The 23,061-nt window shown below is 25.4% G+C and overlaps 3 protein-coding genes across 3 annotated transcripts; 1 reads left to right on the top strand and 2 right to left on the bottom strand.

Annotated features, from left to right (window-relative positions):
- Positions 1–5,186: 5,186 nt before the first annotated feature.
- On the bottom strand, positions 5,187–7,659 carry LOC122721782 (receptor-like protein 1). The gene is made up of 3 exons (XM_043950694.1): positions 7,655–7,659; positions 5,862–6,394; positions 5,187–5,554 (listed from the first exon to the last, which is right to left on the bottom strand). Exons 1-3 carry the CDS (start codon positions 7,657–7,659, stop codon positions 5,187–5,189), a joined length of 906 nt encoding a protein of 301 aa, XP_043806629.1.
- Positions 7,660–9,040: 1,381 nt separating this feature from the next.
- Positions 9,041–11,906, bottom strand: LOC110604040 (receptor-like protein 13). Its single transcript, XM_043950693.1, has 5 exons — positions 11,684–11,906; positions 11,452–11,598; positions 11,220–11,366; positions 10,217–11,127; positions 9,041–10,144 (listed from the first exon to the last, which is right to left on the bottom strand). Exons 1-5 carry the CDS (start codon positions 11,904–11,906, stop codon positions 9,056–9,058), a joined length of 2,517 nt encoding a protein of 838 aa, XP_043806628.1. The 3' UTR covers positions 9,041–9,055.
- Positions 11,907–17,127: 5,221 nt separating this feature from the next.
- On the top strand, positions 17,128–18,335 carry LOC110630633 (probable membrane-associated kinase regulator 2). The gene is made up of 2 exons (XM_021778145.2): positions 17,128–18,045; positions 18,135–18,335. Exons 1-2 carry the CDS (start codon positions 17,304–17,306, stop codon positions 18,245–18,247), a joined length of 855 nt encoding a protein of 284 aa, XP_021633837.2. The 5' UTR covers positions 17,128–17,303; the 3' UTR covers positions 18,248–18,335.
- Positions 18,336–23,061: the final 4,726 nt, after the last annotated feature.

Here is a 23,061-nt window from a genome sequence, read left to right as displayed (position 1 = left end):
TTTTAACTTTTGGTTATTATTTTTTTTATCCATGCATATATTGGATTTACAAAGAATTAAAAATATGCGTCAAACAGCAAAATAAGATAAACAAATCAAATTATGTGAAACAGCAAAATAAGATAAACAAATCAAATTATGTGAAACACCAAACACCAAATCAAGTCATAAACACAACACCAAAATGAGATGATCCAGAGCTTCATTCCACTGTACCATCTAAAAAGAAACATCAATAATGATAACAATACAACAACATCAACTATCGATGATACATTAAAAAAATAGGAGACCACTACAAGTCCAACCAAATGACAATAACAAAATCAATCAAGATAATACACCGACCCATCTTATCATTTACCATCAATAAACGTAGAGAGCCACCTTCTCAAAAACTAAGAAAGCATAGCACTACCATTATAGTCAACCATCACATAAATGAGCTTGGAGCGAAACCAACATGAAAACAACCATACAGGCGACATGCAAGAGAAAGAAGGCTTGCGACATATGGATAGTAGAAACAACATTGATCACAATGAAGAGGAGATGCGTAGAACCCAACTAATCATTGGCCAACAAGAGTAGAAGCGACCAAACATAATGGTTTCTGAGATGCAATGTTACCCATCAATAATATCCTTTAGAAGCCAATCAAAGTACCCTCAAAATGCAGATTTACCTGAAGATGTTCCTCACCATGTAAGCATCTAAACTTAACAGACACAACTATCCTAACGTCCATCTCAGCGAGGGAAATACTAAAAGAGAAAAAAGAAAAATGTGTGTTATTTTTTCACTCAACATGCCACATAATATTTTTAAAAAAAAAAGACTTGAAAAAAAAAACTAGAATTTTACACTATTTTATAATTTAATTAAAAATTTTAATAATTGGCGTGTAGAAATATGGATACTATAAAAAAAAAAAAAACCAAAAAATGACAAGCATAGACACAATTTTTCTAATTTTTTTTTAAAATTTAGATAAAATCCTAAAATTTTTGAGAATTTGATTTGTGATATTAAAAATTAAAACTTTTGAATTAAATCACCATATTTTAAAAAAGATTTAATTTTTTATGACCACTGTTTCTATTAAAAAAAAACGTTAACTTTATGAAAGAAAAAATATTGTTCATCCATAAAAATAAATTCACTTAATAATACAAAATTTTTATAAAATTAACAATTGAAAAATCCATTCAACATCATACAAATTGTATCACTTTTCAAAAGCTGTAATAGTCTATCTTTAAGTGTAAACCATTATTAAACGAAAAAAAAAAAAAATCAAGAATCCAAGTTAAGAATGTAAACATTAATTATCTATTTTTTTTAAAAGTAAATCATTATTTGTAAAATTGTTTAAACTTTATTTTACGAAAAATATTATTTTTCATATTTTTTATATTTGAAATACTCAAAAAATTTAATTAACAGAAAATATTTTTTATGAAAAAATAAAAATTAATTAATATAAAAATATTTTTTTATAAAAAATTCACTTTAAAAAAATAATTTTTGTAAAAAAATTAAGTCATTTTTTGCGACATTTTTATTAAAACTTTATATAAATTTTTTATTTAATTTTATTTTTTAAAATTAAAATTAAGTTGTAGAAAATACATTATTTGATTGAAAATATTTTTCAAATACATATTATTTTTTACGGAGACTTAATTGTAATTAATTTTTTTATTAGCAATATTAGTTTATATTAAATGATATTCTCTTAATTTTATAATTTTTATTATTTTTTAATTATTTTAAAACATTTTTTACATTATAATAACTTTTTAAAATTTATTTTAATTTTAAAATAAAATTATTTTTCTAAATAAATATTTAAAATATTTTTTAATATTTAATAAATTTAATATTTTTAAAATGAGTATAATTAAAAAATTAATAAAAAAATTATATTTTTTAATATATGTGAAAAAACAAAATAAATAAAAATTATAAAACGAAAGGTATATAATATTCTTTATATTTTAAATATTTTTATATATAATATATTAAAGGGGTAATGGTTATGAAATACAATCTTTCCTAGCTTTAATGATTTTAAGATGTGTTTTTTTTTTAATTATAAATTGCTCAAATTAATTTATAAGTTTTAAAAATATGTTCTCATATTTGTTTATAATATTTTATGTGCTTATAAATTTAATTTATAATTTAAACAAAATAAGTTAGGGTGATTTCTTTTTATAATTATAGATAGTAATTTTATATTTTATTTTATAGAAAATATTTTAAATATATATATATTTTTTTAGTATTTCACTCAGAAAATTTAGAATACAAAAAATATTTTTTTGAATAAAAAAAATAATAAATCATTTAAAAAAAATGACTTTCCCTTTTAAAAAGAAAAAATAATTTTCTACACCTTAAAATTTTTATTAAAATTTATATATATAAATTTATTAATAAATTTTATTTTTTAAATTAAAATTAAGTAAAAACATAAATTATTTTGTTAAAAAATAAATTTTCATGAAAAATATTAAAAAATAAATTTTCACCTAAGCGAATATTATGCGGCACAAATGCCTTAAGAATATAATTACTAATCTAAATAATTTTTAAATTTACTATCTACTTGATAAAAAATGATTTATCTAAGTTATCTAATAGTTCAAATCAGCAATTTATATAAAACATTCCTAATTTATACATCATGGATATAAAATGTGTCTCCAACTCAATTTTACAATCTATTTATTATAACTCATTAGCTCCGTATAATTTTTATGACTTATGGTAGCATTGATATCAATTATAATAACAGGTTAAAATTGATTTAAATAATTTTTTGATCCAGTTCATTAAATTTAATAGCTATTATCATATTATTAACCACCATAACATGAATTCATTAAATTTAATAGCTATTATCATATTATTAACCACCATAACATGAGTTCGTCTAATGCTTATAACGCTTAAATGATGCATTTTTAATGCTCAACTTTTTTTTGAAAAGATTAAGATATTTTATTAAAAAGGCTCATAGCCTAAGTGCAAATGTATAAAAGCCTCTAGGGCCAAAATTAAAAATAACTAAACATATCGTCCAAATAGTCCAAACCTTAGACAATCTAAAAACTTAGATTTGAACAGTGAAATATCAAGTAGAGGTGAAATAGGAATGCCGCTTCTTAGAGTTGTTGTCTTTAGCTGAAAAGAATACTAGAAACTCCATCAACAAACTGAAAAAGTCTAAAATACATGTCGACGCACAAGGAGAAGGAATGTAAAGTATCGAGTCAAGGGCCATCCACATATTAAAGAAAATGCTAACGAAGGCGAACGAGATGTGCTCTTCGATGACCCAAATCACGCCTTTTGAGATTTTGCTCAATGAGTCATCATTGTTTTAATGGTAATAGACTTGAGATAGAAGGAAGAATAATCCATATGGGACTCCAACCACTTGCATGCAGAGGAAAAAACAATCTAGTAACCTAGCATCAAAGAACAACGCAAACATTAAAGAAACTACCTCTTATAATTACAAGTCTGCTTGAGAAAATCAAATAAAAAAAATAAGAAAAATAAAGAAAAAAAACAACTAAAAAACCACCACTTAGAGCTAAGAAGGGAATGCACTCTTCGGAAAGTGAAAAGGAAATCGGCCGAAAGAAACTGACGAAGGATAAAAATATAAGAGATTGAACTCTTAAGCAACTACAGAAAAAAAAAAGTTTCTCTCTCTAAAAAAACCTAAAGGGAAATAAAAATTGGAGCTTAATGATCAAATTTATAACAATTAACAATACAGTATCATTACTACACTATCTTTAAAAAATAAAAATTCATGATTCTCTATACTTGGAATAATGATCATATTTGTTATTAGGTGAGCATTTGAATAAACTAATCAAACTAAATTAAAATTTTTCAGCTCTTAAAATATTAATCAAAATCAAATCTAACTAAAATCGATGGATTTGTGATCGATTATAAACAAAACAAAATAAAAAATTTTCATATTGTTGATTTATTAAATATGTACTAAAAATATACAATTATGATTTTTATTTTTAAAAATAATAAAAAATATAACTTATTTTAATAAAATAATTATTATAAAATTAATAATAATAATAATATTATAAAAATAATAATTATAAATAATATTTTATTAATAAAGTTATAATTAAATATATTATTTAATAAAAATTCAGTTATTTCAATTAATTGAGAGATGATTAAATGGATGACAAAAAATCATTAACTAATAATTGAACCACACTATATCTATTAAAATAATTAAAATTTATCAATTTAATTTAATTATTCGATTATAATCAAATAGTGCACACCTCTATACGTTATATTCACTTTAATAGAGTTAAAAAGTCCATCGTTAATCTGAATAATTTAAAATAATTAAATTATAAGAAATACATTGCAGGTTTTAATACACTTATATTACGCATATATAGAATATGACTTTCACATTTAGCAAATCCTTTTAAGTTCTCTTTCCATTTTTTTACTATCTATAATATTTTTCCTTATAACTCTCATTAAGTTAAGCATTAGAGTGCCAAAATTGAGTCAAACCCCATTGGCTTCTTGACCTAGTTCTCCTTCATAAACCACATGCACATCTCTTCCACTGGTTGGATCGTCCAGCTAGGCTAATCAAAACACCCGACTCTAATACGTGGCAGTATCATGTGGCTTCTTTGGATTAACTAGCTATCATTAGTCTACAATTAATTCCATCACTATAATTTGAAGTATATTTATTAAGAAAAATGTTTTGATATAATCGTTAAAGCTAGTCAAATTTAGAGTTTTTTTTAATAATTAGGGTGAGGAGTCAGATAGTATAATTTTTATTATTATTTGAAATGAAAAAATTTAATATTTTTTAATTTAAAAAATTTTCATTTAAAAAATATGAAATTATTGTATAATTTTATAAAAAATTATTTGAATAATGGAGATATTAACAATGTTTTGAATAATTTTTCTTAGTCTCCCATCCATGAAGAAGCGAATCACAAATTAACATGTAATATTAACAACGTCCAGCAATTATATTTCAAACAAAAATTAGCTTAGATCAATTACAAATGACAGAAATCAAGAACAAAATGCAATTAATTGAACATTGGAAAACACAGATAGTCAAGCATTGAACTTGTAAAGCCTCAATTCTATGAAAGTCCAAATTTGGACAGTAGAGGAATATTGTCCACCAGAAAATAGTAGCAATTGGTAAGGCTCGTTTCTATGAAGTAAAACCATCTTCGTCGCCAGTATGGGTTTATGTATAGAACTGCTGCTATTGCTAGCAACACCATGATGTACGACACCACAAAGCTCACACAGAAAACACCCATATCCATGAAGCCGTTATCTTCTTTTTCTTCTGTTGGAGTTACTGGTGGTGATGGAGATGTGTTGTTGCAACTCTTCGGCAGTGGCAGTCCACACAAGAAAGGATTTCCCTCGTAGCTACTCTGGTCAAATGTTGCAAATTGTGCAACCCTCTCAGGTGTTTTGCCAGATAGATCTTTGTGTGCTACATTGAATACAGCTAGAGAATATATAGCTGAGTAAGTTGAGGAGGAATTTTCCCTTCCAAATTGTTATAAGAAAGATCCAAGCTCTCAATTTGCCCCAGGTTTGAAAATGTTGGTGGTATTGCACCAATCAACTTGTTATGTGACAAATTCAATACCTTGATCATGCTGAGAGTTCCAATTTCAGGAGGACTTCTGTTAAATCTCTTGGACAGAAATTGGATGGTAAACTTCCAGAAATGTTGTTCAGTGAAAGATCCAAAATTTGAAGATGAGACATGCTTCCTATCCAATTAGGAAGCTTACCATAGAGATGATTATAACTGACATCCATTATTTTCAATTGGTTACATTTTAATAAGCTACTTGGGATGCTTCCAGTGAAATTGTTGTGGGATAAATCTAAAATTTCCAGTGAACTCATATTTCCAAACAAATATGGAGTACTATCACTGAAACCATTTTTTGACATCATTGGATATCTCAATCTTCGCAAATGCGTTCCAGTTTCTATCAGAATAGAGCCAGTGAAGCTATTGTATGAGATATCCAACCATGACAAATTCATATGAGATTGAAATGGTAACCGGAAAGGCCCTCGGAGAGAGTTGTTGATTATGAAAAGAATTTCTAGTTTCGTATTGTTGTGTAACAACCAATATGGAAATCTTTTTCTCATTTGAATGTGTGACAAATCAATAAATTCTAGATTATGCTGATAATAGAGGAATTTGGAGAATGCTCTACAATATCCATCACCAGATAGAATAAGTCTCTCTAATTGAAAACTGTGATTCCAATACTGAAGATATGCTTCTGCAAATAATTTGTTACCCGTACTATATATACGAGTACTTCGAGTTTTGAATGGTTAAATAATGGAGGGCTTTTTGCTTTTCCAAATTAAAAAAAAAAAATTTTTCAAACCTTGATCGAAAAAAAAAAAATTACTGAATCAAAGTAAAAAATAATTTTACCGCACTTTTAAAATGCGGTAGGATGAAGTAATTGAAAAAAAAAATTTTAAATACGATACCGCATTTTTAAACCACGGTAATGCACTCATTAATTTAAATTATAAATTTAATTAATTATTATATTTTATTAATTTAATTTATTTAATTATATATTAAATTTATAAAATATAATTATAAAAATTATATTAATATTAATTAATTTAAATTATTTATAATATTATATTATATTTATCATATTTACTATTTTATTTTATTAATTTATATAATTTAATTAATGCTAAGAATATATATAAATATATTAATATAATTTATTTTACAAATGTATTAATTAATGCTAAGGATATATACAATTTATTTTATTAACTATATTTATTAATGTAAAAAATATAAAAAAATAAATAAAAAAAATAAATGTAAATACTTAGGAGGAGTAGAATGTAATAAAAATAAGTTAATATATATATATATATAAATGATAAAATTAAAAAATAATACTAAGCATGATCAAATGTTATCCCGTATTATATGGACATCCCCTTCTTTTCTGAGAATGTCAAGTTTTATATGACTAGCTGTTATCGTTTGTATTCTCACTTTCAGTTATTAATATTCGTGGAGGTTACAGGAATATTAAAAATCAATATTTATAGAGTATTTTGAGAGAAATATAAGAGAATATAGAAAAATTATGAAAAAATATAAAATAAAATAAAATTTAATTTTTTATAGTTTTTATAATTATAAATATTTATATTAAATATTTATAAATTAATTGTAATAAAAATAATAAAATAGAATGATAAATATGAAAATATAATGTTTTATCATAAATAAATTAAAACAATTAATATTTATAATAATATTAATATAATTTTTATTACTATATTTATATAAATTTAGTATATAATTAATTAAATTATATAAATTAATAAATATAATATTAAATCATAAATAATTTAAATTAATTAATATTAATATTTATAATTATATTTTATAAATTTAATATATAATTAAATAAATTAAATTAATAAAATATAATAATTAATTAAATTTATAATTTAAATTAATGACTAAAAGCGCGGTAACGTATTTAAATTTTTTTTTTAAATTACTTCATCTTACCGCATTTAGAAATGCATAAAAAAATTTTTTTCGGTTCAAGGTTTAAGAAATTTTTTCTTTTTTTAACTTGGAAAAGCAAAAAGCCCAAGAATGGACTCAATGAGATTGGGACAGGAAGAAATTGACTGAGAGATCTAAGTATTGAAGGGCTGTTAAACTCTTAATAAGAGATAAAAAGATATTTTCACTGAAAAAATGATAAGCGAGAAAATTATAAGAGATATTTAATCGTCAAATTTGCTAGACACAATGGTAAGCTATTGCCGATGTTGTTGTTGCTAATATCTAGCATTTGGTGATGCTTTAGTTTGTATATATCTGAAAGTTATTCGTTTATAAATAATTTAGCTAAAATTTCTAATTAATAAGAAAGATATCTCATATAGAGAAATTATATTGACTACACATTGGATCATAGACAATGTGCTATTAAGCCCACAGTCCGGCACTGATAATATTGTAAGGGAGGACAAAACTCAAATTGTTCGTAGGAAGTTATCGTTCACCGTCGAGTAATTCACATGTTCACCCTACTCAACTAAAGACAAAAGCTCAAGTGAAGGAAGTTGTTCAAGACTTTGAAGGAAATTTTCATCCATAGAAGAGCCATCTAGTGAAGAAAGTTTCCTCCTGAATTCTATGGGAGACGAAACTGCCAATTTGGAAGGTGAGGCAGATAAGAGGGGAGAGGAACAGATATGCGCTTGCTAAGCCTTTAGTAGGGTGAGCATGTGAAGGTAAATAATGCTACTAACTATGCTGGTCTTAGTTCTTAGTACTTAGTAGTAGAACTGAGTTTGCTTTGCTTTTGTATAAATAAAAGATAGTTGTTTGCTTGTTGCTTGGATTAGCAATCTGATGTTTTGGATTGTGTCTTGTTGAGAGAGATTATCACCTCAGGGAAGAATGGTACCAACTTCAGCTTAGTAGAGATTTTACAAAGAGAAATTCAACTTCAGCTTAGGTGCTTTCCATCAATCAGTAATCACTTGCCTGATATGGCAGGATTGGGAGTTTTAGAACCCTTAAATTAACAAATGGAAAAAAACTAAACCAGAAATCATTATCATATCCAGACCAACAAATTGATTGCTTATGGTTGGGCCAACAATTTGCCATGTTTTCAGAAGCCAAGCCATAGGTGGAAACAAATTAATGGATAAGTGTAATATATTTTTCATTGATTCTTTTATTCAGAATTTTTGTAAAATCAAAGTAGGAATTGCAAAGACTTCTTTCTAAAGCATGGATAGCAACACTGCAGAAATAATGCAATTAATCTCCTTAAAATAAAAATATAGCATTTCAAACACACTTTACATCACTGCTTGAGATTCAATCTCAAGGTCAATTGAAAGTACAGAAAACGAAAAAAACTTGCAAAATACTTTCAAGCTGAATTCATCTGCGTAAGATACAAAATCTAAATTTGGATAAAACTGCAAGATTGTCTATTATAAAATAATAGCAATTCTCTATACTCACCTCAATGAAGTAAAACCATACTCGTCGCCAGTACGGATTTATGTATAGAACTGCAGCTATTGTCAACAACACCACACTGTAAGCTACCCCAAAACTTATGTAGAAAACACCCATGTCCATGAAGCCATTGCTTTCTTCATTCTCAATTGAAGTTCTTGATTTTGATGGAGGTGATACCATTTCAGTACAATTTCTTGGCAGTGGCCATCCACAGAGAAAAGGATTTCCTCGATAACTGCTTTCATCAAATGTCCCAAATTGTGCAACCTTGTCAAGTGTCCTGCCAGATAAATTATTATATGACACATTGAAAACTTCCAAAAAAGTTAACTCAGTAAGCTGAGGAGGGATGTTCCCTTCCAAGTTGTTGTATGACAGATCTAAGCTCTCAATTTGGCGCAAGTTGGAAAATGATGCTGGGATTTTTCCTGTCAAACTGTTGTGAGACAAATTTAGTACCTGGATCTCATTGAGGTACCCAATTTCAATAGGAATTTGGCCTGTCAAATGGTTGCACGAGAGATCAATTCCAGAGATGTAAGATAGCATTCTTCCTTGGTAAGAATAGGATGTACTCTTTGTTGTGAATTCCAAAGGTTCATTAGTAGGAACAGGAGGAGCAGGAGCAGTATATGAATCTCCTTGCTTCCTAGTTCTGTTGCTTGTAGATCTTAGGCAAGGGAGAATAGGACCCAAAAGATGATTATGAGAAAGATCAAGCAAACTTAATTGTTTCAAGTTGCACAATTGAACTGGGATTTCCCCATCAATATAGTTATGCCCCAAGATTAGGTACCTCAATTGAGAAAATTTTCCAATCCATGATGGAATGCTTCCAGTCATATTATTATGGCCCAAATCTAACACAATTAACTCAGAGCAACCATAAAATGCATCCTCCAATGACCCTTGTAGCCCACTTCTAGACAAAAAAATCTCTTGTATATTTGAAGGGCAAAAGTTAGATGGTAGACTTCCTGAGATATTATTCATTGAAAGATCCAAAACGCGAAGAAAGTGCATGTTCCCTAGCCACCTTGGGATCCTGCCATATAAGTTGTTATGTCTAAGATCCAACACTTGTAAAAAGGAGCTGTTAGACAAGCTATGTGGAATGCTGCCAGTGAATTGATTGCCATCCAATTGTAACTCATACAGAAACCTTAAGTTAGAGGTTTCAGAAAATATTTGGCCTTGCAAACTGTTGTTTGAAAGTATGAGTTCTTGCAATGAGACACAACCAATGGTTAAGTCCTCTGGTATATTACCTGACAATTTATTGTTGGATAAGTCTAAATATTCCAACAAGCTCATATTTCCAAGTGAAGAAGGAATGCTACCACTGAAACCATTTCCCGACATGTTTAGATGTGTCAATCTTGGCAGACATGTTCCTATCTCTGGTATGATGAAGCCTTGGAAGAAATTGTTTGAGATATCCAACCATGACAAATTCATATGAGAATGAATTGGTAATTTGAGAGGCCCTGAGAGAGAATTGTTGATTAAGTAAAGTTCTTCCAATTTTGTGTTATTCTGTAACAACCAAGATGGAAAACCTTCTCTCATTTGATTGTGTGATAGATCAACAACTTGTAGGTTATGCTGGTGATAAAGGAATTTGGGGAATACTCCATGATATCCACCATCAGATAAAACAAAACTCTCTAATTGAAACCTTGGATTCAAGTACTGATCATCTGTTTCTGCAAATATTTTGTTACCCCTACTTTCTATGTACTTGAGTTTTGAATGGTTGAAAAATGGACTTAATGAGATTGGAATTTGAAAAAGATTGTTTGAGAGTGATAGATGTTCGAGGTTTGTTAAACCCCCAAGTGGAGATGAAGAGAAGTTTCCAATGAAGTGATTGAAAGAGAGGTCTAATTGTCGAAGAGAAGTCAAATTTGCTAGACACAAAAGTAAGTTACCACTGAGATCGTTGTGGCTAATGTCTAGCATTTGGAGATGCTTCAATTTGCAAATACCTGAAAATTATTCATTTTACAAATTATTTTAATTAAAGTTTATAATTAAAATGAAAGGTATCTCAAATAGAATGAAATTACATTCGTTTTACCTTGGTTCACAGGTATGATGCCACTAAGTTCACAGTCCTGCATTGATAATGTTTCAAGGGAAGGAAGTGCTTCAAGACTTTGGAGTAAGTTTTCATGCACAGAAGAGTGGTCTAGATATAACTCTCTCAAATTGGTGAGATTAGAGCCTATTTAAAAAGGATAAATAAATTTTAATTAATTTTTTAATGAATGAAAGAGATTTCAAATAGAAAGAAATTACATTCGTTTTACCTTGGTTCACAGGTATGATGCCACTAAATTTACAGCTCTGCATTAATAATGTTTCAAGTAAAGGAAGTGTTTCCAGACTTTGGAGGAAGTTTCCATCCACCGAAGAGTCATCTAAATATAACTCTCTCAAATTGGTGAGATTAGAGACTGTTTAAAAAGAATGTATAAATATTAATTAATTTTTAATGAACGAAGAGTATTAAGTATAAGCATAACTACAAAAAATACCAACCTTGAGCAAATCTCGTCCCTTTTAAATCAACCGAGCTCATACGTAGGGTCTTGAGATTGGTGGATGCTCCCAGTGATAATGTTGCCCCTTCAAAGGTACTCCCACTTAGATCCAAGATCTCTAGGTGGGCCAATGCTCCCAATGACTCTAATAGCATGCTGCTTCCTTTTATAGTGACTATATCACTTAGATAAAGCTTTCTTAAATTTCTCAAGCTTCTCATTCCTACAAATAACAAAACAGTGAAAAATAATATAAATTTCACTAAATATATTCAATAATTATTTATGATTCTTCAAAAAAATTCAATATTCTAGTGATTCAATTATTATTATTTCCAAATCTAGTGGTTTAATTATGGTCTACATTTAAAACAAATTTTAAAAATTAAGAGAACAATAGTGTGGTAAATCTGTAAGTAATGTTCAACTCATCATTTTTATACAATTTATAGATTTATTATGAAAATAATTGTTTAAGAAAGTATAATATAAAACATAAAAATAATAATATAAACTAATCATCTCCTATTTTGTTCACTAATTCATTCATTAAAATTTACTAATTTCAATCTTTTTTCTAAGTCTAATAGTTTATGCAAGTCATTAAATAATTTAAACATCATTCATAGGGTTCTTTTTGTTTTTTAAATTTAAAGTTAAAATTTAAATAGTTTAATATATAATTTTAATCGTATAAATAAAGATAAATAAATATAATAATTACTTTTTTAACAATATTAAGTTAGTAATTTATTCTATAAATATTTTTAAAATAAAAAATTAGTATACTTAAAGTTAAATTTATTTATAAAAGAATTGTTATTAAATTTTAAAATTTTTATAATATTTAATATCAAAATCACTTGATATAAAAATAATGAACCATTACCATAATATATTTTTATTTTCTTTTTAATCAATTGTTTTGTTTAACTTTAACTAGAATAATTTGAATTAAAAATCTCATAATTATAGAAATAATATTATTAAATTAAAATGTATTGATATGCAAAATTGTATTTTAATATGACATTATAATTAAAATATTAAAACAATGTAATAAGACACTATACACGTAAAAGTAAAAAATTAGCTCTAAAATTTTGGGAAGTAATTTCATTATTGGTATTTTAGATAATTAATAAACGATGGATAATTTATTTTATTAATTATTTTTTTATAATTTTATTAATAAATTTTATCATTCTTTTTTTTTATATATATTGAAATATAGACAAGTAGCAGTGATGAGAGAAAAAAAGTGAGAGCAACTTTATAAAAATACATAATTTGTGTGTTTTAATTTCTATAATAAAAAATTTTGATTATAAATAATAAAAAAAAGTGTTAAGAATTGTAATTCATTCGTGGCTTAAATATCTCCCTATCTAGGTTGATTTAGACACTTCAATATATCCTTATCTATTAGATTTTAAAAAATTTTAAGTATTATTACAATTCTAACTAAATATCAATTTTAAATTTCTTTCTTTAAAATAATAAAAAGTATTAAGAAATAGACTAATTAATACCTCTTGAACCGACAAATTTTATAATGTTATTTCTCTCCAAACTTAGCTCCTCCAAATTACTCATGGTATCCAATTCTGATTAATAAGAAAAAAACTCATAATTAAAATGATAGTTATAATTATAAATATAAATAATTCAATGATTAATATTTTAATGAAAAAGAAAAAAAAGTATCTCTAACCTTTTAAATCAAAAAATCCGTTCAATTGATTACCATCCATCCATAGAGTTTTAAGAGAGGAGAGACCCCTAAGAGATGATAAGACGTCATTTCCAAAGTAATTGATACCAATATCTAGATATTCTAGATTACTCATATTTAATAATTCTTCACCACCTGCATATGTATAAAAACTCTTTATACATTAATTTTTTTATTTTACTTATTTAAGAAAATAAAATAAAATATTTTGGATAAATAATTATACATACCGTTGAAAGACTTAAAACCTTCAATTTCATTGTCCTCTATACTCAAATTTTTTAAATTTATCAAACTGTTTAATTCTACACTCACAAAAATAACTAATTAAGAATATATAATATTATGAGAGGACATATAAAAATAGAGAAAATTAATTATGTATGATCACCTTCAATATTAATTCTTCCTTTCATGTCATTACCATATAAATATAAATATTTCAAAGATGAGAGATGAGTTAGAGATGATAAAATATCACTGTTGAAGTGATTAGAATCTAAATTAAGAAACTCCAAATTCTTAAGTGAGGATAACCTTTCAAAACCTGCATATATAAAAATCAATTATAATCATATATAAATAAAAAGAGAGAGAAAATGTATGAAAATATTCATTTAATTTGGATTATCATATGTAATGCAATGCAAATATAATTACCGTAACGAAAGATGTAAACATACAAACCTTCATTCTTAAAACAACCTGCAATATTATTGAACTCTAAATGAAGATAGTTGAGGTGTTGGAAAGGAAGAAACAAAGAGGCGTTTAGATACCACGTTCCTGCTGAAGAATCTCTTATATCATAAAGACTGAGTTGGATAATACGCCCTGTGGTGGCACTGCACCTCACCCTTTCCCAATCACAACACTTGATAACATCAAACTTTAGAGAAGGTGTAAATTCATCATAAAAAGGTGATATGGAATCATAGTAAAAAGGAAGATGTTGATCATATGGAAGAGAATAATTGAGATGAGACTGAAGTTGCAAGAGAGCAATTCTCTCAGTCTCCCAACAATCAGCAGAGCACCAAATCCCTTGTAATAATAAAACCATTATCATTGCTAATACCTTCATTTTTAATATTGGTAGCTAGTTGATAGTATCAGTTGCTCTTAACGCACAAGCTTTACCCTATTATATACACCATCTGTGTTATTAAAGCTATCATTTTCTATTACAAAAGTCTTCCATTTATTTTCCACAAGCAAATTCTCTTTAGTTTACTTTTTTTTTTTTAATTTATGGTCATTGTTATCATTTTTTTATTTATTTTTTTTTAATATGAGAGTGAGATACCTTGACTTGATGTTAACAGTTTACAATATGCATTTTCTGTGTATAAAAAAAACAATTTCATATATAGATTACTTCTTAATTACAAAAAAAAAAAAAAACAATTAAATATTTTTCTAATGGATAAAAATATATTAATCACTTAGAGAAACTCAATAATTATTTACTATAAAATATATTCTGTATATATAAAAATTTAAATATTTAACAACATTTTAAATTATTATCATAGTAATGATATGCATATTATTCTATAGTTTTTAATGTGAATTTATTAAGTTTTATTTTAATTTTTAATATATATTATTATATAGTTTTCAAACGGATGTCTTATTATTTGATTTGGTTTGTTGAACTATTAATTTTCTGTGAACAGTGTTTGACTTCTTTAAGTATGTATGAAGTTTCTCTTCATTTTACTTAGTTAAAATATTATTTTTTAATAATTATATTTATATATTTAAGTATGTATGAAGTTTCTCTTCATTTTAAATTAGTATAAAAATTAAAGTGAAAATTACTGTAAAAAGTAAACATATTTCTAAAAAAAATGTTGATTCAAACATATTTTCTAACATTTCAAATTTGAAAATAATTTTTAAAATTATATGAAATGATAAGTTTTTTCAATTTTTTTTTATAGAAAATAAAATAAAAAAATAAAAAATAAAAAATAAAAAATTATTTTCTACGACTAAAACAACCCTAAATATCTTAATCAAAATCTTTAATCTCTAGTAATTATTTTCCACAAGTTGCAAGACTTTTAAACCGAATTAAATAAATGCATACACATTAGAGTTGGGAAGCTGCGTGACATTGGCTAGGTAGTGTTAATGCTGACAACAATGGTTAGGTTAAAATCTTTCCATCTTATAATTTTTATTTATTTATTTTATTATTTTAAAATTATTATTCATTTTTTACACTATAATAATCTATAAATTAACTATTATAATTCTATTTTATTTTAAAAAATTTATCAAAATTTTTATTAATATATAATAAATTTTAATATTTTTAAAATAATATAATTGAAAAGCCAATAAAAAATTATCTTTCGTATAAAAAATAAAATAAATAAAAATTATAATATAAAAAAAAATAGATTAATTAAATTATTTAATAGTATTTGAGATAGTTATATAAATTTTTAATATTTAATTTTTCTACTAAATTATGTGATATTATACTCTCTTATTAAATTTTATAATGATTATTATATCGAATATAATTACTATGTAAGAATAACACCTACCCTCAAATGTTATAATAGGCTAGAATTTCGAACATAATAACTCTTCCATTACAGACTTAGTAGACTATAATCAGTCATATAAGTTCATTACCTTCATTTTAGTAGCTTTGCAGCATTGGGATAGATTTGAAATTGCTAATTATACAATATATAATACAAATAAAAAGAAACTCTAATGCAGACAACAATAATGATCGAGTGATAACCTCCTATGTTATGATATTTATCCATCATCTTCTATATTTTTGTTATTTCAATTTTTAAATTTCATAATTATATGTATTTTTTTTTCACAAATCTAATATAAAATTATACCATTAAATTTAACCGTTTAAAATTTTCTTTTAAAATAATTCCTCCCGTATAAGCATCTTAATAAATACATCTACCACATGCTCGTATTGTATTTTTAATATCCTATAGTGAAATTATTTTTAATATCTAGAAACTGTTAAAATAAATCACAATTATATTACTTTTTTTTTAACTATATCCTACTCGCATTCTATTTTTCAAAGGATTGCTTAAAGCATCTTATAGCATGTGTGTTATTAAAGCTATCATTGTCTATTACAAAATTCTTCCATTTATATTCCACAAGAAATTAAGCAAATTCTCTTTAATTTCCTTTTTTTTTTAAGAAAACTTTGACTTTAAGTCAATTTTATAAGAAAAAAAATTTAAGAAATTACGTTAATTAAAATAAAAGCTTTTCATATTAACAACCATATAATTTAACAATAATATCAAATATATCCTAATCCTCCCTTTTAAGTGCATACTTTTATTATCTAAAATACGTTATTGGTATATTAAAAGAATAATTAAAAAAATATGTTGAAAGAAAGAATAATATATTCTTAAATTTTGAATGCATTTAAAATTTAGGGTAAACTATAATTTAGTCCCTCTGGTTTAGTGAAATACAACCTTTCGTCCCTCTGTTTTAAAAAACCTTTAATTTAGTCACTGTGATTTTTAAAAACTATGTCATTAGTCCCTACCGTTAGATTTTCAGTTAAATCACCGTTAATTTTAGTTAAAAAGACTAAAATACCCCTTCTTTCTTATTTCTCTTCTTCTTTCTTCCCGATCTTCTCCTCCTTCTTCTTCTTCTTCTTCGACCGTGTGGATCAAAATCTGGTTCTAGCAACGACCGTGTGGATCAAAATCTGACACTTTCACCTTCCGATGATTTGTTTTTCAAAGGGAAACTTGTCCCAATCGAGCCTTCTTCCCTTGTTCTTAATGGCTTAGAGCCTAATTCGAAGCCTCAGTTCCCTGTTTCTTTTCTGAAATCTGCCACCAAGTTAAGAGTGTTCATGTTGGGGTTCAAGAAGTCAAAGATGAACGCAACGGAGAAGGCCGCCGAGGTTAATGAATCTGCTGCTTCTCCTTCTCCCAAACAGCAACAACAGAAGCAAGCAGAGAAAGGAGAGGAGGCGACCAAGCAGAACAAGTTCTTCACTGTCAAGTTCAAGGTCGAGGAGGTTCCTATAGTTTCTCTCTTCACTAGAGAGAACAGTAAAAGCACCAAGTCCTCGCAGAAACAGAATAATACAGAGGATGCCTCCGCCGCTGCTTCAGATGAGAAACGGTTTTCGAAAGACGTAATGCAGAGATACTTGAAGAAGATGAAGCCACTTTACATTCGCGTCTCGAAACGGTACGCAGAGAAACTGAGATTCTCTGGCCAGCTCAGCTTAGGCTCTGGACTGAAAGCATCGGCTCCTTCTCTGCCGCCGCCTCCTTCCACGGTAGCTTCAGCGCAGAAAACTTCTCCGTCAAAATCAATGACGTCAGCCGAGAAGAGCCAACCGGAGACTGAAAGTACAGAAGCTCCTCCAGCGAGCAATGCGAAGAGCGTGAGACAAGGGAACTTGCCAGCGGGACTGAGAATTGTTTGTAAACATTTAGGGAAAAGCCGATCAGCTTCTTCTGCAGTGGCGGCTGCTCCAACAGCTCCGGTAATGTCAAGGAGGAGAGATGATTCGCTGTTGCAGCAACAGGATGGGATCCAGAGCGCCATTCTGCACTGCAAGAGATCATTCAATGCTTCTAGAGGTACATTGACTACATATTTAATAATTTGACCAACTCATTCAAAACTTAAAAATTGTGAGTGAATTAATTTTTTCCTTTTTCATGGGCAGATTTGGATTCCACCCTGTTATCAAGATCAGTGAGTGATCCCTCCTACGAGAAATCCCATGAATTGTCGAGGAAATCTTCGGGCGAAGGAAAATTTCCTCTCTCTGAGAATTGAACCATCTTAAATTGAAGGGCGGGAAATGATCGGAAAAGAGAAAAGAAGAAGAAGAATAAATTGAAGGGCGGGAAATGATCGGAGGAAGAAGAGAAAGAAGAAAGAAGGGGTATTTTAGTCTTTTTAACTAAAATTAACGGTGATTTAACTGAAAATCTAACGGTAGGGACTAATGGCATAGTTTTAAAAAATTACAGTGACTAAATTAAAGGTTTTTTAAAACAGAGGGACGAAAGGTTGTATTTCACTAAACCAGAGGGACTAAATTATAGTTTACCCTAAAATTTAAATGCATTTTTTTAATTTAATTTAATAACTATTATTTAAATTTAATTCTTAAAATTTAAAAGTTAAACATCATATAACTGGAAGAGATCATTGTAAAAAAATTTCAAATTTTATCAATTCTAATAATAAATTTTCTTAATAAGTATAATTTAAGATCAATTATTGTTATTAAAAATAAAAAAAAAAGATTATAATTATGAAAAAAGTGCAAAATATTCTTTTTTGGATTATAGCCTGGGGTTGAGCCATGCTGGCTGGTTGTGTGATAGTCCATTCCATGCTGCAAAGCTGGAGAAGTCTTCACGCGGCAAGATGTCATTTCTCAGTCATCTTTTCATGGGAGTCTTTTACTTGTCAATTGTCATTAGGCTAACAGTCCTGCGGTTTCCTTTTTTTAAATAAATTAATATTTTAAATTTTCATAATTTTTATCTCTTTTAAACTTTTAAAAGTAAAACTATTCATTCTAAAAAATATAATTTTTTGAAAAAATAAAAACTAAATTTTTTTTTTCATTATAAATAATTAATAAATTAATTTTTTTTATGAAAATGTTGGGTTATCTAAATTTCTCTGATGTAACTATCATAATCAAAGTCTTTAATATCTTTATATTTAAAATTATATGTTATCATTTTCCACAAATTGCAAGACTTCTCATCTAAGAGGGACCCTCACTATATTCTTCTTCGTAGTATTTGGTTGAGAGTTATCAAATATTAATAATATAAAAAGCAATTTTTTTTGGAAAATAAAAATCTAAACGTGTAATGTAATGATAAAAGTTAATATATAATTTCATTCATAATTTTTTAACTTGTATTATTTATTTATTTTAGGATAATATGATTAAATTTTATTATTGCACAGTAATAATTTTTAAATAATTATTTAATTTTAACAATGAAAATGGTATAGCACAAAATTTGAGAATAATTTGTTTTTTCCTATACAATATGTTCTTTTATAAATGAAATCATTTATATGCATCACCATCTTATTTGGTTTTTAATATAAAAATATTAATAATATAAAAAGTAATTTTTTTTTTCCTTTTCCTTTGTTACAAGTAAAATGTAAAGACTTTAAGAGAATACAGTAACATAGAATCAATTACATGACGTGATAATGACATAATATAATATTATATAATATTGTAATTACAAAATAAAATATATAATATTTTGATATTCTTTTAATATTTATTTTATTTATGTTGATAATAGTTGCAATAATTAATAACTAAGTAGTAATATTAGTGATTTAGAAAGAGTAATAATAATAAGCGAGTAGTATTAATCGTAGAAACCGTGGTCAGATTGTGGTAATAGAAGTAACAGCCATGCAACTGTAATTATAGTTAAGGAAAATTATTATTTACTTTTGATGGTAGGAAAAATTTATTTGTTAGTTTTTTAATTTTAAAAAATATATCAAAATATTTTTAAACATTTTAGGAAGTTTAATTGATGGCTTCAATAATTTTATAGTTAAATATTTTACAATTTAATTTTTATAGGTTTGAAAAATATATTAATTGATTCCATAAATTTTAAAAAAATTTATAAATTGATTTTTAAAAATATTTTAAATTTTTTATAATAATTAATAATTAAAATTAATAGAATTATTAATTAATAATTTTTTTTAAAACATCTGAAATATTTTAATATATTTTTAAAAATTAATAAATTAATTAATAAATTTTTTATATTATATAAATTAAATAATAATTTTTTCTTATGGCAACGTAACAGTGGGATAATGGTGGTAGGCTTGGTGATAATGTTATAAAAGGTGATCGTTAATAATGGCAGTAATCAATGTTGAACATTATGGATTGTGATGCTAAGAGCGATGGCCAAGTATTATAGTGGCGGCCAACGATGGCAGCTAACGGTAACAGTGAGGAGGAGCAAGTAAATTTTATTAATTAATAAAAAATAAATAAAAATATTTCAATAAATTTTTAAAAATATAAAAATTAATTTATTAATAATAATAATATGTAAATTTCCCTTAATTGAATAATAAAAATGAAACAAAGTAAGTCGTGCTAACTAGTTTTGATAGTCTCCACTCTAGTAATTATTAATTATTTATTTTTTTTGCTTGATAATCACAAGTTTAAAAAAAAAAAAAAAAGAAAAAAGGAAAGTCTTTACGCACAAAAATAACGTTTTTGAGAGCGAGAGCCATTTTTTCAAAGGAGACTTGACTTGTTGTTTATTTTTATTTTTAATAAAAAAATCTAAATTAAGGGGCCATATGTTTTAGAAATAAAAAACTTTAAAAAAATTATATTGTAACTTACGATTTAATTTTTCTGGATTCAATTTATTCCCATTGGCTGAAATTCAAACAAATTGAAATGATTTACTATTTAATTTTTATATAAAAATTTATTAAGTAATTTATTAATTTTATAAAAAAATTTACTAAATATTCTTTTTATATTAAGAAAATTTTAAAATTTTTAATAATATTTAACAATTAAAATTAATAAAAAATTAATTAATTATTAAATGTTTTACTATTTACTTTTTATATAAAAATTTATTAAGTAATTTATTAATTTTATAAAAAATTTTACTAAATATTCTTTTTATATTAAAAAAATTTTAAAATTTTTAATAATATTTAATAATTAAAATTAATAAAAAATTAATTAATAGATTTTTTAAAATTTTAGAGATATTTTAATATATTTTTTAAAATATATAGATTAACTAATAATTTTTTTATATTTAATTTAATTTTTTTATTTTATTAAAAAAAAAACTTACTGTTATGATATTACTGTTGAAATATTTGAGAAAACAGATTCAATAACCATCGAACAAAATAATAAAATTAGAACTTCGGATTAATCGAAAATAAGAACAATTTATAAAAACATATTGATATAAAAACAGTTCTAAAAAAATATATAATAAAAAAAATTAATTTTAAAAAATAAAAATTATATATTAATATCGAACAACACTCTTAAATTTTCATTAATAATAACATTTAATTACATACAAACTTTGGGCAAATATTGTCCCTTCAAAATTACTGCATTGTAGAGAGATAGGGTCTTGAGGTGATGCAATGTTCCCAACGATGTTAAAAGCATGCTTCTTTCTTTTATTCGGACTTCTGATTTTCTGCACATGAGAATATAGTAAAAATAAAATAAATATTAATTTTTATTTGATGAAAAAGTTTATTAAAGAACTCAGTATATTGGTATAAATTATGAGCAACATTCAGAATAAATTCGATTTAACTATTTGATTTTATAGCTACCCATTACCATTAGTAGTACTTTATACTATAATTAGTAGTAATAGTTGATTTTAATTTTTATATTTTAAATATTTATTAAATTATATCTAATTATCTTTTTAAGATATATCGATTATAAAATTTAAAATTTTGTGTGTTTTTATAATTTAATTTAAAAGTTTAAATTTTAGTATAATTGTTCAAATTTTTGTAATTATATTCAAATTGAAATATCAAATTAGGGAGTGTGCCCTAACCTGACTCAATCTAAGCCCTTCATCCTTACAGCGAAGGAATCTCACCTACTGTTTCAAAGGCTAGTCCAAATCAGCATTTTCATCTTTCTGCTGATCGTCACCCAATTGGAGAGTATATTCCATTAAATTCGAGTAAGTTTAATTTATTTAAAAAACTCGGTTAAAAAAGAAAAATCTTAAAATTTTTATAATGTACACGTACCCTGTTTCAAATCGTATTCTCACAGTTCTGTTTCAGTTTGAAAGTGAGATTAGCTGCTTAAGGCAATACTAATATAATATATCTTTAAATGAATAATTGTTTAGAATTTTATATATAGCAATATATATATATATATATTTGGGTATTTAATTTATGAAATATTTAATTTTAAATTAAAAATTAGAATTTGAATTCTCACAAAAATACTGTCCAATTAATTAATGTCTTCAATTCTTAGTTCAATGATATGGTGCAAGTTTAGTGAGCGTGTCCTTTGGTTCTAAAGCAATCATTTTTCTACTGCAAAGTCTTCCATTTATTTTCCACGAGAAACCAACTTCTCTCTTACTTTTCCTAACATGCTTGTCTTTTTTTATTCATTAATTTTCTATACTTATTTTGTAAAAAATACAAATGAAAAGATTAATTTTTTTAATGAATAATTATTCTTAGATAATTTCACTAAATTCTAGTCCTAATATTACTCAAACTTTTTATTATTTAGTTAGTTTTTATATTTTTAAAATCTATTAAAATATTTTTATTTTTTATTTTCATTAATAAAATAATTATTTTATTTAATTCTATTTATTTTTACCGTTTAAAATATATCAAAAAATTAAAAAAAAAATTAGATTTTAAAAATTAAATTACTGAAAAAAAAATTAAATTTTAAAAATTGAATTATTAAAAAAATTAAGTTATTAAGAAGAAGAAAAGGTAAAAAAATTAAATTAGGAAGAAGAAAGTTATTAAGAGTAAAATTAAATTTAAAAATTTTTTTCTCATTTTTTATT

This window comes from Manihot esculenta, chromosome 14, assembly GCF_001659605.2.
Source record: "Manihot esculenta cultivar AM560-2 chromosome 14, M.esculenta_v8, whole genome shotgun sequence".
Lineage (NCBI taxonomy): Eukaryota > Viridiplantae > Streptophyta > Magnoliopsida > Malpighiales > Euphorbiaceae > Manihot > Manihot esculenta.
The sequence above is the reverse complement of the archived record's forward strand: the minus strand, read 5'-3'. Positions and strand labels throughout refer to the sequence as shown.

Bases quoted from the DNA above. Each gene is read 5' to 3' on its own strand.
- LOC122721782 (XM_043950694.1), bottom strand. The intron at 5,555-5,861 runs GTAAGCTTCCTA...TATTCAATGTAG, and splicing joins CAGTTATAATCATCTCTATG to CACACAAAGATCTATCTGGC.
- LOC110604040 (XM_043950693.1), bottom strand. From the start codon at position 11,906: ATGAGAAGCTTGAGAAATTTAAGAAAGCTTTATCTAAGTGATATAGTC. The intron at 11,367-11,451 runs GTAAAACGAATG...CTTTTTAAATAG, and splicing joins CATCATACCTGTGAACCAAG to GCTCTAATCTCACCAATTTG. The intron at 10,145-10,216 runs TTGGATCTTAGA...TTTCTTCGCGTT, and splicing joins ACAGCTCCTTTTTACAAGTG to TTGGATCTTTCAATGAATAA.
- LOC110630633 (XM_021778145.2), top strand. From the start codon at position 17,304: ATGTTGGGGTTCAAGAAGTCAAAGATGAACGCAACGGAGAAGGCCGCC. The intron at 18,046-18,134 runs GTACATTGACTA...TTTCATGGGCAG, and splicing joins ATCATTCAATGCTTCTAGAG to ATTTGGATTCCACCCTGTTA.